General features: G+C 43.4%; 1 protein-coding gene across 2 annotated transcripts in view; it reads right to left on the bottom strand.

Moving 5' to 3' along the window:
* The window catches only part of LOC148540550 (hematopoietic lineage cell-specific protein-like), an 80,229-nt gene that overhangs the window by 15,887 nt on the left and 46,649 nt on the right, over window positions 1-17,693 (bottom strand). For both annotated transcript variants that reach the window (XM_088444311.1, XM_088444315.1), the window contains exons 6-14: window positions 16,717-16,771; window positions 12,254-12,309; window positions 7,655-7,709; window positions 6,395-6,505; window positions 3,387-3,442; window positions 2,434-2,503; window positions 2,043-2,188; window positions 1,301-1,402; window positions 910-1,201 (exon numbers count right to left, since the gene is read on the bottom strand). In XM_088444311.1, coding sequence (XP_088300437.1) covers window positions 910-1,201; window positions 1,301-1,402; window positions 2,043-2,188; window positions 2,434-2,503; window positions 3,387-3,442; window positions 6,395-6,505; window positions 7,655-7,709; window positions 12,254-12,309; window positions 16,717-16,771 — 943 coding nt within the window. The remainder of the gene's footprint in view (window positions 1-909; window positions 1,202-1,300; window positions 1,403-2,042; window positions 2,189-2,433; window positions 2,504-3,386; window positions 3,443-6,394; window positions 6,506-7,654; window positions 7,710-12,253; window positions 12,310-16,716; window positions 16,772-17,693) is intronic.

The following is a 17,693-nucleotide window of genomic DNA, read 5'->3' as shown; positions in this document are numbered from 1 at the left end:
AATACAGGATTTCCAGAAGGGGGTTTCCAAATGCTAGATATTAGGGCGAGTGTGACCAACCCATGAAGAGGGCATAATTAGCACTTAACACGCTATAGTCTGTGTCATACTAAACGCAGTGTATATAATGCTCAAGACAAATATACAGGGCTAGTGACCACAGTAAGCCGTTAGATGCAGCAGAAGAGCCAGCCCTTATGAGCTGAATGTTTATTTTTGGGATATGGGCACCATTCCATAATCCAAATCCCCTACACTCTACAGCATTGGAGGCCTAGCACCTGCTCGTCACATATATGTACAACTGGTCTCCTTATACACTGGGTAGTATATGTAATCCAGTATTAATAATTATAGATGGTCTATAGCAGTGTTTCTAAAACTCAGTTCTCAGGGACACCTAACAGTGCATGTATTCCGGATCTCCTAACAGGTGGTGCTAATTATTTCAATACTTCAGTGTGCAACAGCCTGAGGTTTAAATAGAGGCATTCATTCAAAAGAGTTGTCTCCATCACCACAAGTACAAATCTGCCCAACAGCTGTGTGCCAGTTCCTATAAACAGAGGTGATGGCATCGGCATCATGATAAGTGCAGGAAAAGCCCGCCGGGAATAGGAAGCAAGGAAAGCTGTGGGGACAGCCGCTATCAGAACTTGGTTAGTAAGAGCAGTGACATATAGTTCCTATATCCATTGCAGAATATCAACTTGAATTGAGATATATGCCAACCCTATCTGACTTTTCTTTCCAATGCATATTTTGCAACTGTAAACTTGCTTACTCTATATAATTCCAACATCAGTTGATGACAGATATATGTATTACCCAATAACATATCAATAATCATTTCACAGCACATATATAGTGTGTAATTGAGAAGAAAAACAATATATATGGCTTCCTCACCTTTTTCATGCACCTCTTCCTCTTGTGGTAGTTCTTCATAAAGATCTTCGCTGGTTGCATCTGAAGGATCTATGATAGTGTCATAGTCTTCATTGTCTTCCTCCTGAAACCTAGGCGGGGGGTCTGGAATGGCTTCATACACATCTTCTGTGGCTTGCGGGCAGACAGGAATGTCTTCATAAGTCTGTTCCTCATTCCACATTTCATTTGGAGTTGATTCAGGAGCCATCATCATACCAGGGAGTTTGGGAGGGACAACAGGAGGTAAATCATAGTCGGGATCCAGTGATATCTAAATGAAGACAGTACAAAATATAATTCGAGTGATGAGAGTATTTCACAGTATATTTCATAGGTATAGTAATCCTTTGATCTAGAAGAAGAAACTTACTTCTTTAGCAAGATTTGTGGACCCTGGAAAGACACGGGGAGTTGGGACAGGAACGGGGACTGGTTGCTTTTGAGACTGGACAAGTTCTGAGCTCTGTGGTGTCTACAAAACAAAAAAGGGTAATTATATAACTTGCACATATATTAAATCCTATGCCATGATGTGGTGTTTAACTACTCTGAAGCTGCTGCAATCCCGGCGGTGAGAATCCCAGTGCTGGAATCCTGAAGGTTGGAAATCCTGATGCATGCACATAAGTAATTTAACCTTTCCCCTAACCCTACCCCTAACCCACCTTTCCCGCAGACTACCCCCCCCCACCCGCAGCCTAACCCTAACCTGCCTGCATTTTACCACTGATATCCTTTTTTCTGTATATTTGTAATCTAATCTAACTCCATCTTCTCCAGGCATAATGAGGCACAAGTAAGCAATACACATACATACTACATACAAGCAGTTTGAAAATCGGCATGTTGCTCATATAGAGAAAAATACACAACTCAAAATGTTCATGTTACTATTGTTTAAATCACTGGATTCCTTATTTACCACATTATTTTTTCCCAGCACAAAGTTGAATGGTTGGGCATAGCCCTGACAACAGCTTTGATTGAATCTTCCATGGTTCTTCAGTCCTACTTCACCTACCCTGTTCTGATTATTATGTCATAAGCTTCTTTTTTTGGCCTTCTTTCTGACAGGTCACTCATACAAACCTCCAGCCGCTTCCCTATCTCACCTCTTTCTTTAGTTTTTCCTCTCTTTCCAGCTTCTCTCTCTTCTGTCGCCTTGCTCTCTCTTCTTCTGCTTTCTGTCGGGTCTCTTCGTCTGCTGTCTTAGCCATGTTCTCAAAACGAGACCGAAGATTCTGAGCTCCACTTGTCACTAAAACAGATGCGATACGTAATAATGAGAGCAACGCAGAACATTGCCTCGCCATACAGCAAGCACATCAGTACATGGCGCCAGCGTCAATGCCTTAATCCTAATATTTCAATGTCAAAAAAATATGTATTCGGTGCATTATAATTATATAAATAAATGTGTGCCTAATGTTTGTCAAACACATTTACAAGACATACTGTATATTCTGTAATGACCATGTTAATGATATATATTTGAAGACTCACTGGCTTCCAGAGGCTGTGTTTTCTCATATGCAGAACTGGGTGATTCAATTTCACCAAACCCTGCGGCAGACTGTGAGAACAGAAATGAGAGATGTGTCACATGGCCAGAAAGATGTAGCGTTATTACCAGGTATCCCCCAGATATTGAATACGCGTCTCTTATATGTCATGTAACCACTACTGCTGTATTAGTGACTTACAATCAACCAATATCATAACTGTCACTGTTGTACAGTATATAGCTATGTGGTTTATACGTACATCGTGGTCACTATCCTATGCATATGTAGAAAGTGAAACCAATGGAATCATTTAGATTTGAATGCAAACCTCCATTTTTGCAGGTAAGTACTGGTGGTTAGATAGTTTAGTGGGCAACATTTAGTTGGAAAGGCTGCAGCAGTGCTTATACCACTACTTCTGCATAGTGGATAAACAGCATTATTACTGCTCATAATCATATTTGCATCTCTACAGTGCTGGATTCAGAGATAGGCAGTATCGCACTATCCAACTAAATAGAAATGCAGCCATAAGGTGTCAGTAGGATCACCATTGATAGCGATGGTTGCTGTTTTGGCCAGGCTACGTAAACTGAGACTTACTCAGCCCTGCCATTGGAACTGTACAGCCGGTTCCAGGAAGTCTGCACCCGCCAACGCAGACCCTGGGCTCAGCACGCCTCCACAATAGTGGCGATGCCCCCTGTTTTAGAAGACCATTCCGGTCTCTTCCCCTGCTCTGCCCCCCAAATGCTGCAGCATGTCAATCATGCTGTGGTTAAGGGGGGTCTATGAGTGAACACGCAGGCCCCGTTCTGCACATGCTGCACCTGTGCAGACCCAGAACCATTGGAGATGTATACAAACCATCAGGTTTGCGTAGATCTCTGAATCAGGCCCAATGTCACTTTCTGTAACAATATTCATTGTATAGTTAGGTGTTATGCTCACCTTGTCCACGCGGTCAGTCTGTACACCATAACGCCCTCCAAACCCTTTGGCATAATCTGCATTAATAAAATAAATTATGGATTCAGATATTTAAATGGATAAAAGTTTAATTAAATATTTAGTCAACGAGTCAAATGCAAGGTATTATTTATGTATCCATTACATAAAACAAATTACTGCTTCTAAAAATAGGAATTACAGACAGAAACAAAACATGTGGAGAAATCATTACAATGCTAACCATTAGGGATCGCCTACAGGATCTGTCTTCTTGCTTCTGAAAAGGCCCCAGAAGTTACTTCCTAGTATCGTTACTTGTTGGAAGATCTATCTGTGTTTGGGTCCTCATGGTGTTCCTACACAACCTATCTTGGTCTACGGGTGCTTGGCTGCTGTCGGAAACCCCTCCAACGGCATTACCTCCCTGTCCCTCAGTACGGGTGGAGTTATATCTGGCACTTCATTGGAAGCTTACCTGCTGTCAGCCGGCACTGTCTCCCACAACCATACTTCAGCTGGAGTGTGTGCAAGTCTGTGTCATCTGTTCCATTGCTTGGCCTTTGCCATTTGATCTGCACAATGTGCCCTACCATCGGCCGACTTTTGGACTTGAGCTAGGTACACACTATGCAATTTTTTAATCATATCAATAATTGGGATGATTTTTTAATAAAATCACATTCCGGATATCTGTGCTAAACACTATACAATTTAAATGAAATACCTGGGGAATTTCACAGTGAATTTGCATATGTCCGCCCAAAAGGAAAATAATCAGGAAAAAGCATAGGAAATATGGACAGATTATTGAGAATGTACACACACTGCACAATATCGGAAAATTGTGGCCGAGATTTTCGGTCTTGACCGACAGATCGGATAATCAAAGGAATGCGTTTTAGCAGAAAGGCTAAAACGATCACTTACTATACAATAAATGAGGCCGATTTCCAGATTATTGGCAAATAGGCCTAATAATTGTATAGTGTGTAGGTAGCTTAACAGTCAACCGCTGTGACAGACAGCTCCACTATCCACACACCATGGAGACATACAAGTTTCCCCAGTCAGCAATAGTCCCCTCTTTTCATTCCCTCCTCTGTTACACCATTTGTGAGCGTGGCTACCCTGATGACCACTGATAATGCGTTTGTCACTCATTTGGCGATTGAAATATGTAAACTCCTATTACACTAATTGGAAGAATGATTCAAACAATTGCTGTCTCTTATAGATCCAAGAGCAGCAGATTGTTCCTCCCTCTTGTGCTGTTGTTCCACTGGGGGAGATGGATGAATCTGTAGTTAAGGTCCCTCCTTCTAGTTTGGTGTTCGTACCTGTTGCTTTGGTGGAGAAAACTACCACAAGGGTTGGTCTTAATTAAGCAGCCAGAGCTGGGAATACAAAGGTCAACAAGATTCTGTTGCATAAAAATGCAGCAGGAGCAAAACTGGACCCTGTCTACATAGTAAGTAGGAAATCAGTACACGTGTTGATGTACAATGATGCTATGCAGATGTATTGTGAGCAAGAGCTGCACAACCGTGGCATTGTTTAAAAACCAAAACACATTTTTTGAATTTGTGAAATTTTCATTATCTCTGAATACAAATGATTAACAATGAAGTGACTGAGTTCCAGGAGGTTTTTATAGTCAAGAGTCGACATGTCTTTGTAATTAGCGTTAACTTTCCAAAAAAAAAATCCCTATCATGTTTTGACTATCCATACCCACAGTGATGGGCAGAAGTAAGTCAACCATTGTCCTGCTGAGCTATGTTGTGTTGTCAAAAGCAGAGAGACTTATGGGGATTAGTATCAAACCTTGGAGAGAGATAAAGTGGAGAGAACTAAAGTACCAACCAATCAGCTTCTAAATGTAATTTTACAGGCTGTGGGCCTCATTTATTAACGAGTTTATCATTCACAAGGAGTGATAAAACTTGTTGTGTATGATAATGGTGCTCCAGCCAACCAGGTCCCAACTGTCATCTGTTTGAAATATGACATTTGGGAGATGATTGGCTGGAGAACCATTTATCATACGCAATTAGTTTTATCACTCGTTGACTGATAAAACTCGTTGATAAATGAGGATCGAAAAAAAAGACAGTTAGGAGCTGATTTGTTAGTACTTTATCTTTCTCCACTTTGTCTCTCTCCACGGTTTGCTACATCTCTCCCTTAGTTTGCTTTATTCCCAACTTTACCCACTATTCCAGGTGAAACTTGGTAGGTCATAAACAAGAAATTACGATTGAACATCTGTACCATGTGACCTCTCGTACAACGTACAGCAAAGATGAGCGATTTGGTTTTACTTATTTTCGGCAAATTAGCGGAAGATTGGATCTATGTAATTGGCTATTCAAAACACGCGTTAGCCGGATAGCCAGTAAGATTTGTTTTTCAGATCTGAACTTAACTGAGCCAAAACCGAACAGCTCATCCCTAGTAAGAATAATGAAAGGATGTCACACAGCCCATTACTTCCTTCTTTCTGTTGTGTAACTGTGATTCCCACATATGTAATCATATAACCAGGGTTAATTAGTAATTAGATTAGCAGTGTGTGTTCCCTATTGTTTTTTCTCTTCATATTAGAGCATGATAATGTGTATCTCTTTTGTAGGTTAGAGGTATGCACATTGATAAAGTGCCACCTCTTCAAAGTCAAAAGTATTATTAAACTGCAACAGTGCTACATTATTATATTATTTTCCAACAAATTATAACTAAAATATTGACTCTATAAAGTAAAAACCGAAAAACATGGGAAAAACTTTTTTACCGTCATATGCTGTATAGCTATTAGGCCATGCTATTTAATGATGATGATGATGATGATAATAATAATAATAATAAAATATTAATTTACCTGTTCAAAAGTTGAGCTTTAGTTTTAAAATAAAAGTGATTGTCAAATATGTGTCACAATGAGAGTATTGTATAGTCTGTTTCTGTGACTACGAAGGGTAATGTAATCAACTGATCGATATTGGCACTACCTGTCTGTGACTGATGTTTCTGTATTTCCTCCTTATGGCTCCAGCTGTGAGCAGCTTTATCTTGTCGATCTTTCTGTACCCCGAATTTACCTCCGAATCCTTGTGAGTAATCTAGAGAGCCAGATATAAACGATAACAAGGTGAAAGAAATTAAAATTGGTAGTTATATAATTAAATAATAAAGTAGCAATATTCCTGCCTACCTGTTTACAAACCAGTATCTACAGTATGTTATTTAATGCTGCTATTGTCCGTCTAGCGTAGACTCAGTAAAGAGCTGGAGGGAGGCCCTGCCCCCTCCTCTCACAGCTCTCACTGGCTCCATGTCTGCACACCCCCTTACTGGAGGAAAAAGGACCCAACCTGGATTACCTATCCCACCACCAGATTGCCCCCCCCCCCCCCATACCAAATCGCACCTCCACAGTCAGATTGCACCCCAAGCTGAGCCTTCTGTGTATGTAGTGGCTGAAGGACAGCAGCTGGAAGGAGGAGGAGGCAGCTTCCCTGAACATAGCAGGTACAAGATAAGAGACAGAGGAAAGGCAGGAGAGAGGCAGGGGACGGGGGGGATAAAGACAGAGAATTAGTGGAGAGAGAGAATAGGAGGATAGAAGTGGGAGGCAGGGGAGAAAGAGAATATAGGACGGAGACTGAGAGAGATAAAGTACCAACCAAACAGCATCTATCTGTTATTTTACAGGCTTTGGGCCCCGTTTTACAAGGGGGCCACAACACCTTTAGCACTCGATAAAGGGGTAAGACCTCCTTTCAATATTCAGCAAACAACAGTAAACTAAGTTTACCGCTGTTTATCACTGTATCGCTTATGTCATCTATAGATGGCAAGAGCAATACAGTCCCTATTGCCAGCTTTGGGGACTCAGCGCAGTCTTTCCAGCTTCAGCAAAGCCTTCCAGGCATTGGGGAGTCGCCGTCGGGTGAAACTGTCATGCACAGACTGGCCATCGCGCATGACACAGAAGCCCGTGCGGGCAGGATGCTGTTAAGGAGGGTGGTGGTGGTGGGTGGGGGTGTCGCTGGACCACACTGGCGGGATAAGAAATGTTAAATACCAACGGCATATTTGTTATTATCACTAGGGCGGAGTGACAATACAGAGAGATGGGGGAGGCCGTGAAAGGATGGTGGAGGAAAAAAGTCACTGCCCAATAACTAACAACCTAGAGAAGGGTCCAAAAAATTAGTATCCTATAAATATTAAGACTTCTTGTACACAGCTTGAGTGTTATAACCTACCTTGCTGGGATGAGTGCTGCTGTACTTGAGCCTTATATTCAAATCCTACTGCAGACTGAAAGACAGAGCACCACAAATTGACATACTGTTAGGGGGTGATTCCTAATACGTTACAGGAAATAGCACAGTGACATTCTTACCTTTTATTACAGTAACAATCACACACAAAGGACCTTATTCAGAGGCGGCCGTACAGTCTATGACCGCACGGCCGCCTCAATGTTTTGCCAGTGCGCATGCGCACGAGGGAGCCGGCTCCCTCGTGCGTATGCGTGAGACCTGCTACGACCGACAGCGCCGGTCGTAGCGGGTCTCTTTCCAAAGGGGGCAAGCTGTCGATGTTGATTGACAGCTCGCCCCATTTGGAAGGCGGGCCGGGGGGGTGGCAGCCCAAACGGAGGCGTTCCCATGGGAATGCCTGCCGTTTGGGGGAGGCCCCACTGACATCACTAGTGATGTTAGTGGAGAGCTTCAGGCTCTGACAGAGCCAGAAGCTCTCCGGGGCTTACGACAAGTGAGACCCTACCGTAGGGTCTCGTCGTAAGCCCCGATGGTCTCTGACCATCGCGACCATCACCCGAGTGGTCGTTAGAGCTGTGGGTGTTAACCCACAGCCTAACGACCGCAACAGAGGCGGGCGGTCAGGATGCAAGTGGCCGCCCAGTTTCTGAGCGACCGCTTGCATCCTCCGACCGCCTCTGAATGAGGCCCAAAGTGCCTGTAGTTGCAGTAGTCACAGAAGCCAGATATACTGTACTACCTTATGCTAATGTGAATATTCGTAATTTTGGGGTTGGTACGTGTGCAAGTGGAAACCAGTGCTGCCCATTGATTTAATGCCGGCCATGGCAGCCATTGTCATTAGGATCTGCAATTGCATCAGCCCCATGCCAGGTGCAAAGAGATCCATCAGTAACAGACTGCCTTCAGTTCCCAACCCAAGATGTCCTATGTCACAGAAAGACAGATCCGGACAAGTTCCACGTGACTAGGAATAGGACGGACATATGCAAAATTGGGTAAATTCACTTTTGCACATGCACTGTATGCAAAAACTTGTCATTTTCATCCTCCTAAGAGATCCATCCAACTAATCAGGCCCAGATGTTTCTTTTTAAAAAAAATCTCATATAGGGGTTTATTTATCAATTAATATTTGTGATATCCCCTGAAAACACCCATTTATGAGGGGTACCTCCAATTATTCACTTTCCCCAGAATGTATGTAACAGGAAACCGTAGCGGATATTGGAGAGCAGTCTTCCATTGCAGAAGCAGCCCCATAGGCTTCTAGCCACATCACTTATCTAGGAAAGGGGTACATAGAAGCCCTCCCTGGCAATGACTGCCTGTACATGCATTCTCAGCAGACCACGCATGCGCAATTGTGCCAAAGAAGAAGGGATGAGATCGCATTAGTGATCACTTCTTTCTTACACACCACAGGGACGAGTGATCCTTCTTTTTATATTGCTGAGATAATATTGAAAATCTGAATAATTATTAATAACAGCGTGAAGAAACAAACCAAGGAGAAATGGATAATGTCAAGATTCTTCTTATAGTCTTCCACAGTGATATATAAACCTTATTTTTTATTAGAATGCTCTTTAATCTTACTTTTGATTTATTTGCATAGTGTCAAATAGAGCATGATATATAGTCAGTGATAATAAACACAAACATGTTTACCTAATATGTGCAAATTTTCATTTGTCCAATATGCACTAGACTTGCTAATGTATGACCATTTGTTATGGGTTGGTAAATTACCAACCGTTGGTTACATAATACACATTGATATTTTACCAGGCGATTTTTGTGGAATAAGAAAGGTTTTGTTTTTATTTTATAATCATCATCTTGAGAAACATGCTGTTATAGATAAGGTTATGCATCAGCGGTTCGCAATAAAGTGTTTATGAAACAATTGAAGGAATCTAAGGTTATAATACACAATTTCTGCTGGAAATACTAACTTGCAAATATTTAGAATTTTTATCTTTATTTTGATGCATGCATGAAATATATTACATCACTGATGTTATGAATCATGTATTCATTAATAATTTGTTCTAGTCAGTGTAGTCTTAAATGTTGCAAATATTTTTAACAGTTACTGGTGTCAGAAACATAGGACCTCATTCAGGGTCTCTCGCTAGATGCGATCGCTCGCCCCCAGCGTATATGCAAATTTGTCAAAGTGACGCCACGGGAAGCGATCGCTCGCCAAGGCATAAGCACGCCCACCATGTCTTATCGAGCAGCAAGCGTACGCCCAATCGCACAGGCAGAGCCGCCCACCAGCACACGTCATCTCCAGGAAGTGTATTAAAACATTGGTACATCGAGGACAATCGGAAGCGATCGCAGCGCTTGTGGTTGCCTTACCCTACCGCAAGCACTGCGAGGACTTCAGTGTAAAAAACAGGCATGTGACGTGTACTGTGACGCTGCGTGTTAGTTATGCCCGCCTCTAAAACGGCGTTGAAACACTCAGGCACGCCTGCGTTCGCACCTCCACTCCCCCGTTTTTAGTGTCCTGCCCCTGTTACCTCCCACAAACGGCCTCTCCTGTCACTCATTTCACTGGGCTGTCTTTGCTGGGCGAGCGAGCGGTCTGCGATTGCACAGAGTAGATTGCGCATGTGCAGAACGAAGCGTGCGCATGCGTGTACGCAAACCATCGGGCCGCTTGCGAGCACACAGCGCTAGCGAGAGACTCTGAATGAGGTCCATAATCTTTCCAGTATCAGTTGCTCTGAGGACACCCAATTTTGGACAACTAATATTAGCAGCTCCACCAGTTCCTATGCTTCTAATTTAGCATTTATGTATGTTACCTGTATGTCTAAATGCACTTATGATCTTTATCATATAAATTATGTTTATTGATACAGCTACTTCACTGGCTGATATATTCTTGCAAAGACCACCTATCTAGAAAAAGGGAACAGAGGATCAAAATTGGGCAGGGGGCCCATAATTCTACTGTGTACCTCTGGTTACCAACTGCAATGAGATGACATCATCTCCAAGGGCTGAGAAAGCCATAAGTCCCCATGCTGTAAATGGGACACTGCAGGGTTTCACGGGTCGTTCCTATGTTAAACCCTGCAAGTTACCTGAGTTGGCTTGTCGTGTCACTCCACCCGGGAATCCAACCCTTGCCCATTTTTATGTCATAGCAGCAAACCGGCTTAACCCTGTAATAACCCAGGTTTTAGAGGTGTAGAAGGGGTATAAGCTATTATTTATTGACAGAGAGAATTTAAAATGCAATCATTTCAAATTATAACCATATTTGTAAAAATATTTGCCCTTTTTACATTTGGAATTGGATGCAAAATATAGCACACCTTGCTGGTGGAATTCCAGTCCTACTCTAACCATGCTGCATAACAGGATGAATCAACACTAATCATCCCAGTTCTATTGATAGATTAGAAATTATGCTAAATTCAAATTGACAAATATACTGAGGAACTGCAAAGCAAAAGCGGAGCCCCCTCCAAAACAACAACAAAAAAGGCTTTCACACCTCCGTGAAATGGTTCTCTCCTGAAACTTGACTTGTGTTAGTTTTAGCAGCAATTTTACTTCTCTCTATTTGTTGGTCATCTGCTGTTAGTGTGCTGTACCCATATATTCACTTGTACTGCATTATGGGCCTCATTTATCAATGAGTTTTATCATTCACAACGAGTGATAAAACTCGCTGCATAAGATAAATGGTGCTCCAGCCAATCAGCTCCCAACTGTCATTTTTCAAACAGACGACAGTTAGGAGCTGATTGGCTGGAGCACCATTTGTTATATGCAGCGAGTTTTATCACTCATACTGCTTTTATACCTAAATTCCGGGTCTGACCCAGAGATTGGAACAGGGTTCCAAACCGGATCAGACCGGAATTTAGCCGGCGCCGACCCAGGAAATTCTTGAGTCAGTGCCGTACACATTTGAGCCGGATCTGCAGTGACCCGGCTCTTCAGGCGTGGAAGTGGACGCTTGGAGATGACGTCCTCTCCATGCGCCACTGAAGCCGGCCAATCGGCAGGCATGCGGTGTACTCCAGGTCATCGTGACCCGGATCATGCCGTTTACACGGCATGGTTCACGGGTCATTCCCATGTTAAACCCTGCAAGTTACCGGGTCACTCGACCCGTGAATCCAACCCTGTCCCCTTTTACACCAAGGAGCTACCTGGGTTAATCCTGCAATAACCCGGGTTTTAGCTCTGGTGTAAAAGGGGTATCATTGTGAATGATAAAACTCATTGATAAATGAGGCCCTATATGTTCTAAATAGCGTAATAGAGTGTCAATTGTTTTTCAATTTCATATATGTAAAAGATGAGTTGTTAAATGTATGGATAACTTACTAAAATGACATGATCACTTTATGCTATAACAATGTGCAGTATAACATTTTACACTGCAGATCTCCCATGTGACATTTACTTTACTTATCTTTTACCTGCTTAATATCTGTTTCTGCTTATTCATTAATAATTCAATACCCCACAGCTGTCCTCTATCACTGACTAATAACATCTCTCATACGCCCTAACAGTCAATAGTTTAGTACTATGAATTACCTTGTCCACATGGTCTGTCTGAACCCCGTAACGTCCCCCAAAACCTTTGGAATAGTCTGTGTTGAGAAAGAAAGAATCACAGATTAAGGGGCATATTCAAGTAGGTGCAAGAATAGCAAAAATCCCGCACATGCTGTGCTTTTCCTGCAGGTGCAGGATTTTTGCTATTCAATTAGGTGCAGGGTATTTTAGTTTTTGAGCGCCGGGAGGTTTTTTTCTTTTGAGCAACTCCAGAGCACGACCAATTTTCCTAAAATACATATTTTCTAGGAAAAATGGTCGGGAAATGCTACATGACCCTGGCGGCACCCTTCCTAATGACTAATTAAGCAAATGGAAGTTTCCAATTAGCTTAATTCGTCCTTAATTACTCATCTTCAGAAGCGATGACTTCTTCCGCCAGTGTCGGAAGCCGGTCTTCTGCAGCAGGGTGAGTACTTGAGTGTGTATGAGTGTTTGTAAGTGTGTGTGAGTTTGTGTGTGCATGAGTGTGCTTGAGTGACCACCGGTGTAAGTGTATTCCCCCTATGGAGCCGGCGCTGGGAGAACTACATCTCCCAACAGCCCTTGCGCCTACCAGCAGCCCCAGGAAACTCACAGCAGCCCCCTCCCCAGTGACAAGATAAATGGGGAGGCCACCAGAGACCCCTGGACAGGTGAGTATTTTTTTTTTTATGCGCCACACGACACCACTTTGTTTAAAAAAAAAAAATCTCTTTATTTACAAAGGCAGATGACAGATAAGCAAAAATATGCTTAGCAAAAAGAATGTTTTAACATCAAACAGTATGGAGCCATATATACAGTAGACAAGAGTACATACAGTAACAGTTCCTATAACAATAAAGTTATGATATGTGATTTTTTGAAGTCATTTTCTGGTATTATATCAAACCATTTGTTGAATCAAAGTGTGTAAACCTTCGACCTTTAATAAATACAAAAATAAATGGATTTTTAAAAAAAAAGATTGATTGTGTGGGTGGGAATGAGGGGGAGCACTAAGCAGTAGAGTCATAATAAGGGATAGTGGGTATCAGGAGCGCGCATACCCATGGTAATCAAAAATTGGGCGCACCTGTTGCAGCCATCTGCAATCCTAAAAACACCTGTCCCAGCCATACAGCCCCCCAAATTACCTGACCCAGAACTTTAAACTCATTTTCCAACACTTTTTACATTTTCATCCCAAAAATTACATGTCATTATTAGGGAATTAAGCTGTTTAAAAAAATATTTTTGCCTAATTAGTAATTAGGGGGTTGTCCAAAGGGTTCTGAACCAAGGAGCTCATTCAGACCCGCTCGCTAAGATGCATACTCTCGCTGCTGCCGATGGTATGCAGTGTGCTCATACATTAGCGAAAGTTCACAATGCATTCGCTCGCTGTGCATAGACAGCCCTTCAGAGGGAGTGACAGGGGAAGCAGTTTATAGGTGGTAACAGGGGCTGGCTATTAAAAACTGGAAAGTGGAGGTGCATCTCAACGGCGTTTTAGAGGTGTGCATAATTAAAAGACAGCATCATAGTATACGCCACCTGGCTTATTTTTACACTGAAGTGCTCGCAGTGCTTGCGGCAGGGTATGGTCAACCTCAAGCGTTGCGATAGCATCCGATGTACCGATGGTTGCATACACTTCCTGGACATGACGTGCACAAGTGGGCGTCTTAAGACAGGCTGGTGGGTGTCTGCATACACTATGTGATTGCTCTCTAAGAAATACTGGGCATGCTAATGCATTGCTGTGCGATTGCACTGCCTACACAATTTGCATACACATCGTGTGAGCGCTCGCATCTAGCAAGCGGCTCTGAATCAGGCCTCAAGTTCCTAGATTTTTAGCCAAAAATAGGGATTTTGCTAATTTTTACACCTGCTCTGAGATAGTGAAAACTTTTTGCCATGGTTTTTGTGGCTAAATGAATCCGGCCCTGAGTCTGAGTTTTCATAGATAGTAAATTAGTAAGTGTACCGCTGTGCTGTTGCTGTAGTATATATATTAACAATGTATGTTGTTTGTGGCACTGGTTAAAAATTTACCAATAGCCATAGGCGTCTTTATAACAGGTGCAAGGTGTGCGGTCCAGGGGGGCCCACAGCGCACACCCTGCACCCATAGGTAATTATATTTACCTCTCCGCCGATTCCCGAAGTGCTGCTCCGCAGCACTGGACCGGCGGTGCAGAGCAGCAAACACTCACTTGGAAAATGGCGGCGGCCATTTTCCCAGTGATCTGCGCATGAGCAGAAAAGATGTCCCCAGGAGAGTAGGCGCAGAAGCCATTTTCCCAAAGACCCGCGCATGCGCTGTAGATTCTGGCATGAAGCCAGAATCTACAGCGCTCAGTGCTGCTGAGCCACCGACAGAGAGGAGGGGGCCCAAACGGAGGCTGCACCCGGGTCCTCTCCTCTCTTAAAACGCCCCTGCCAGTAGCAAAGGGGTATGCTGCAGGACATAAAAAGCTAATAATAATAGAAAAAAAGTATGTATGTAACATTTAAAACTAATTGTAGCTGGCACTGACAGTTTTATAGGATGTAAGTGTGTGTGCGGGGGGGCAGTAGGCAGAAGGCTTGCCTAGGGTGCTGAGAAACCTTGCACCAGCCCTGTGCACACGGAATATGCATTATGTGCCATGTAGCAGTCACAGCTGGTAGGGCAACTTCCGCCTGCTCCTGTGTGCGAGTGTTAGTGGCTGTATATTAATGAGACAGTAGGGAGTGTGCCTTTGGTAAATATGAGTGAAGCAGTGGGTGATGATTTAAATGTTGTATGGTATAATTTATCTGTGTGATTCACTAGATTATTGATCCAGGGCCAAAGGTTATAAATGGTATTAGAGCAAACAAAGAGATACAGTAGAGGAAGTTGAAGAGAGAGATAGGTAAAATATCAAATCGCTATTTTAGAAAAGAAATACAAAAATATAATAGCATATAGAAGCTACTAATGATGGACATGTGACAGCAAGATAAAAGAACTGAAAGATCAATGAGACACATAGAAGAGGCCATTGTTTACATATTTCATAGACAGTAGCCAATATCGACCAATCACTCAACTTCTTTCATTGTCTCCCATGTACTAGATCTATTGCTGATGGGTTAGTCCATACTTGTACTTCTTAGTAAGGAAGAATGTTTCAGCATAGGGTGTGAAGAAGTAGCCTCTAATTTAGTAAATATAATATTAGCTAAAGTGACTGTCGGTAATAGTTTACACTACAGACAATTATATTTCAATTAATTTTGTTTCCGTTATCTCACATACACTACAATGACCTTGTGGCAGAAATAATTTGTATATTCACTTAATTATGAGGACTTTTGAAATCTCTAGGTACAGCAGCACCATTTCGAAGGTTCCTATCCAAACCATTTCTGGCCCATATGCAAAGCCGGCCCTAGTCAAATTAGTGCCCTAGGCAAGATTTTGGATGGTGACCCCCTCCCTGTGGGATCCTGAAAAGGGGTGTGGTCTGACAAAAGGGGCCCTCACCCAGCACTGCACCCCCCTATCCCAGCACACCAATGATCCCTGCCCCAGCGAATCACCCCTCTCCCAGCAGTGAACACCACAGCACCCCAGCCCTCTCCCAGTTCCAAACGTACTTTACTTAAGCGCATCCTGCAGAGCCGTCCGACTCAAGGTACAGCAAGACGCAGGCAGCAGACCCGCTTTTCCTGTCTCAGGCTGGCAGGCCACAGCTGTGTGTGATGATTGCTGGAGACGAAGCCCAGAGCTGTGAGGTGTGACTCATTACTCCAAGCTCCGCAAAAGCCCATGGTGCAGCAGCCCTCCCGTGACCATTTACTTATAGTCCTCAATGAACCTCTGCCCATGCGCAGAAGCTCATTCTGATTGTGTGATGCCTCAGAGCCGGCCCAGCGCTAACCACTAGCCGCCGTTCAGGTGCCAAGCCCCCGCAAACTTCCGTCGGCTGTTCTGCCACTGTCCACTCACTGTTTGCTGCTGCCAGGCCAGATCGGAGCTGTCAGGTGAGCTCTGATCGTGGACGCTGCGCAGCAGCAATAGCAGCTACCACAGTCTCTGCCCAGCCGGCAGCAGGTGCCCCGGCTGTGTCTGCACCAAACCTCCACTGGCCCTAGGGTGGCTTAGATGCCCATAGGCATTCCAAATGCCCTAGGAGTTTGCTTAGTTTTGTCTATGCCTAGGGCCGGCTCTGCCCATATGTATGAAGTTACACTTGATAACACAACAGTTAAATCAACTGCTTGTTTCTCTGGGCATTTGGTTATCTATGCGTATAAACAGTTACTTGCAGTATATACAGACAGGATATACTTTGTCAGTGGCTGCCAAATCTGAATGCCGCCCATATAGACCATGTACAGACAGATTGGTTGGGTTTGCTGCTCTGGTTCTTTGGTCCATATGCTGCTAATCAGCATCAGTTCATATGTTTTGGTATGGCTAGAGACACATGTCCTTTACTCACCTTGCTGAGAAGAGTGTTGTTGTATCTGAGCCTTATAATCAAACCCAACTGCAGACTAAAAAGAAACATCACACATGTCATATACTAGTAGTAATAAAAATAATAATAAAATATGAATAATAGTTGCCTAAACAGACTGCCAAGTGGCAATGTGGCTTTACACATATGCATATAGCTATTGTATTTGTCTCTGACATATTTTTGACTTTGTCTTCCAAAGCCCTCCTATATATATTAGTCATGAGTGATAACCCATTAACAATACAGCGACTTGGTGTGGGCATAGGTGATGGGCCCGACAGGATAACCCACTAACAATACAACGGCTTGGTGTGGTCGTTGGGGATGGGCCTGACAGGATAACCCACTAAACAATACAATGGCTAGGTGTGGTCATAGGGGATGGGCCTGACAGGATAACCCAACAACAATACAACGGCTAGGTGTGGTCATAGGGGATGGGCCTGACAGGATTACCCACTAACAATACTACAGCTAGGTGTAGTCATGGGGGATGGGCCTGACAGAATAACCCACTAACAATACAACGGTTTGATGTGGTCATAAGGATGGGTCTGACAGGATAATCCACTAACAAATACAATGGTTTGGTGTAGTCATAGGGGATGGGCCTGACAGGATAACCCACTAACAATACTATGGCTTGTTGTGGTCATAGGGGATGGGCCTGACAGGATAACCCACTAACAATACAATGGCTAGGTGTAGTCATAGGGGATGGGCCTGAGAGAATAACCCACTAACAATACAATGGCTAGGTTTAGTCACAGGGGATGGGTCTGACAGGATAACCCACTAACAATACAACAGCTAGGTGTAGCTATAGGGGATGGGCCTGACAGGATAACCACCTAACAATAGAACGGCTAGGTGTAGCTATAGAGGATGGGCCCGGCAGGATAACCCACTAACAATACAACGGCTAGGTGTAGCTATAGAGGACAGGCCTGACTGGA

This window comes from Taudactylus pleione, unplaced genomic scaffold (genome assembly GCF_031769625.1).
Source record: "Taudactylus pleione unplaced genomic scaffold, aTauple2 ptg000019l, whole genome shotgun sequence".
In the NCBI taxonomy this organism is placed as follows: Eukaryota; Metazoa; Chordata; class Amphibia; order Anura; family Myobatrachidae; genus Taudactylus; species Taudactylus pleione.
The sequence above is the reverse complement of the archived record's forward strand: the minus strand, read 5'-3'. Positions and strand labels throughout refer to the sequence as shown.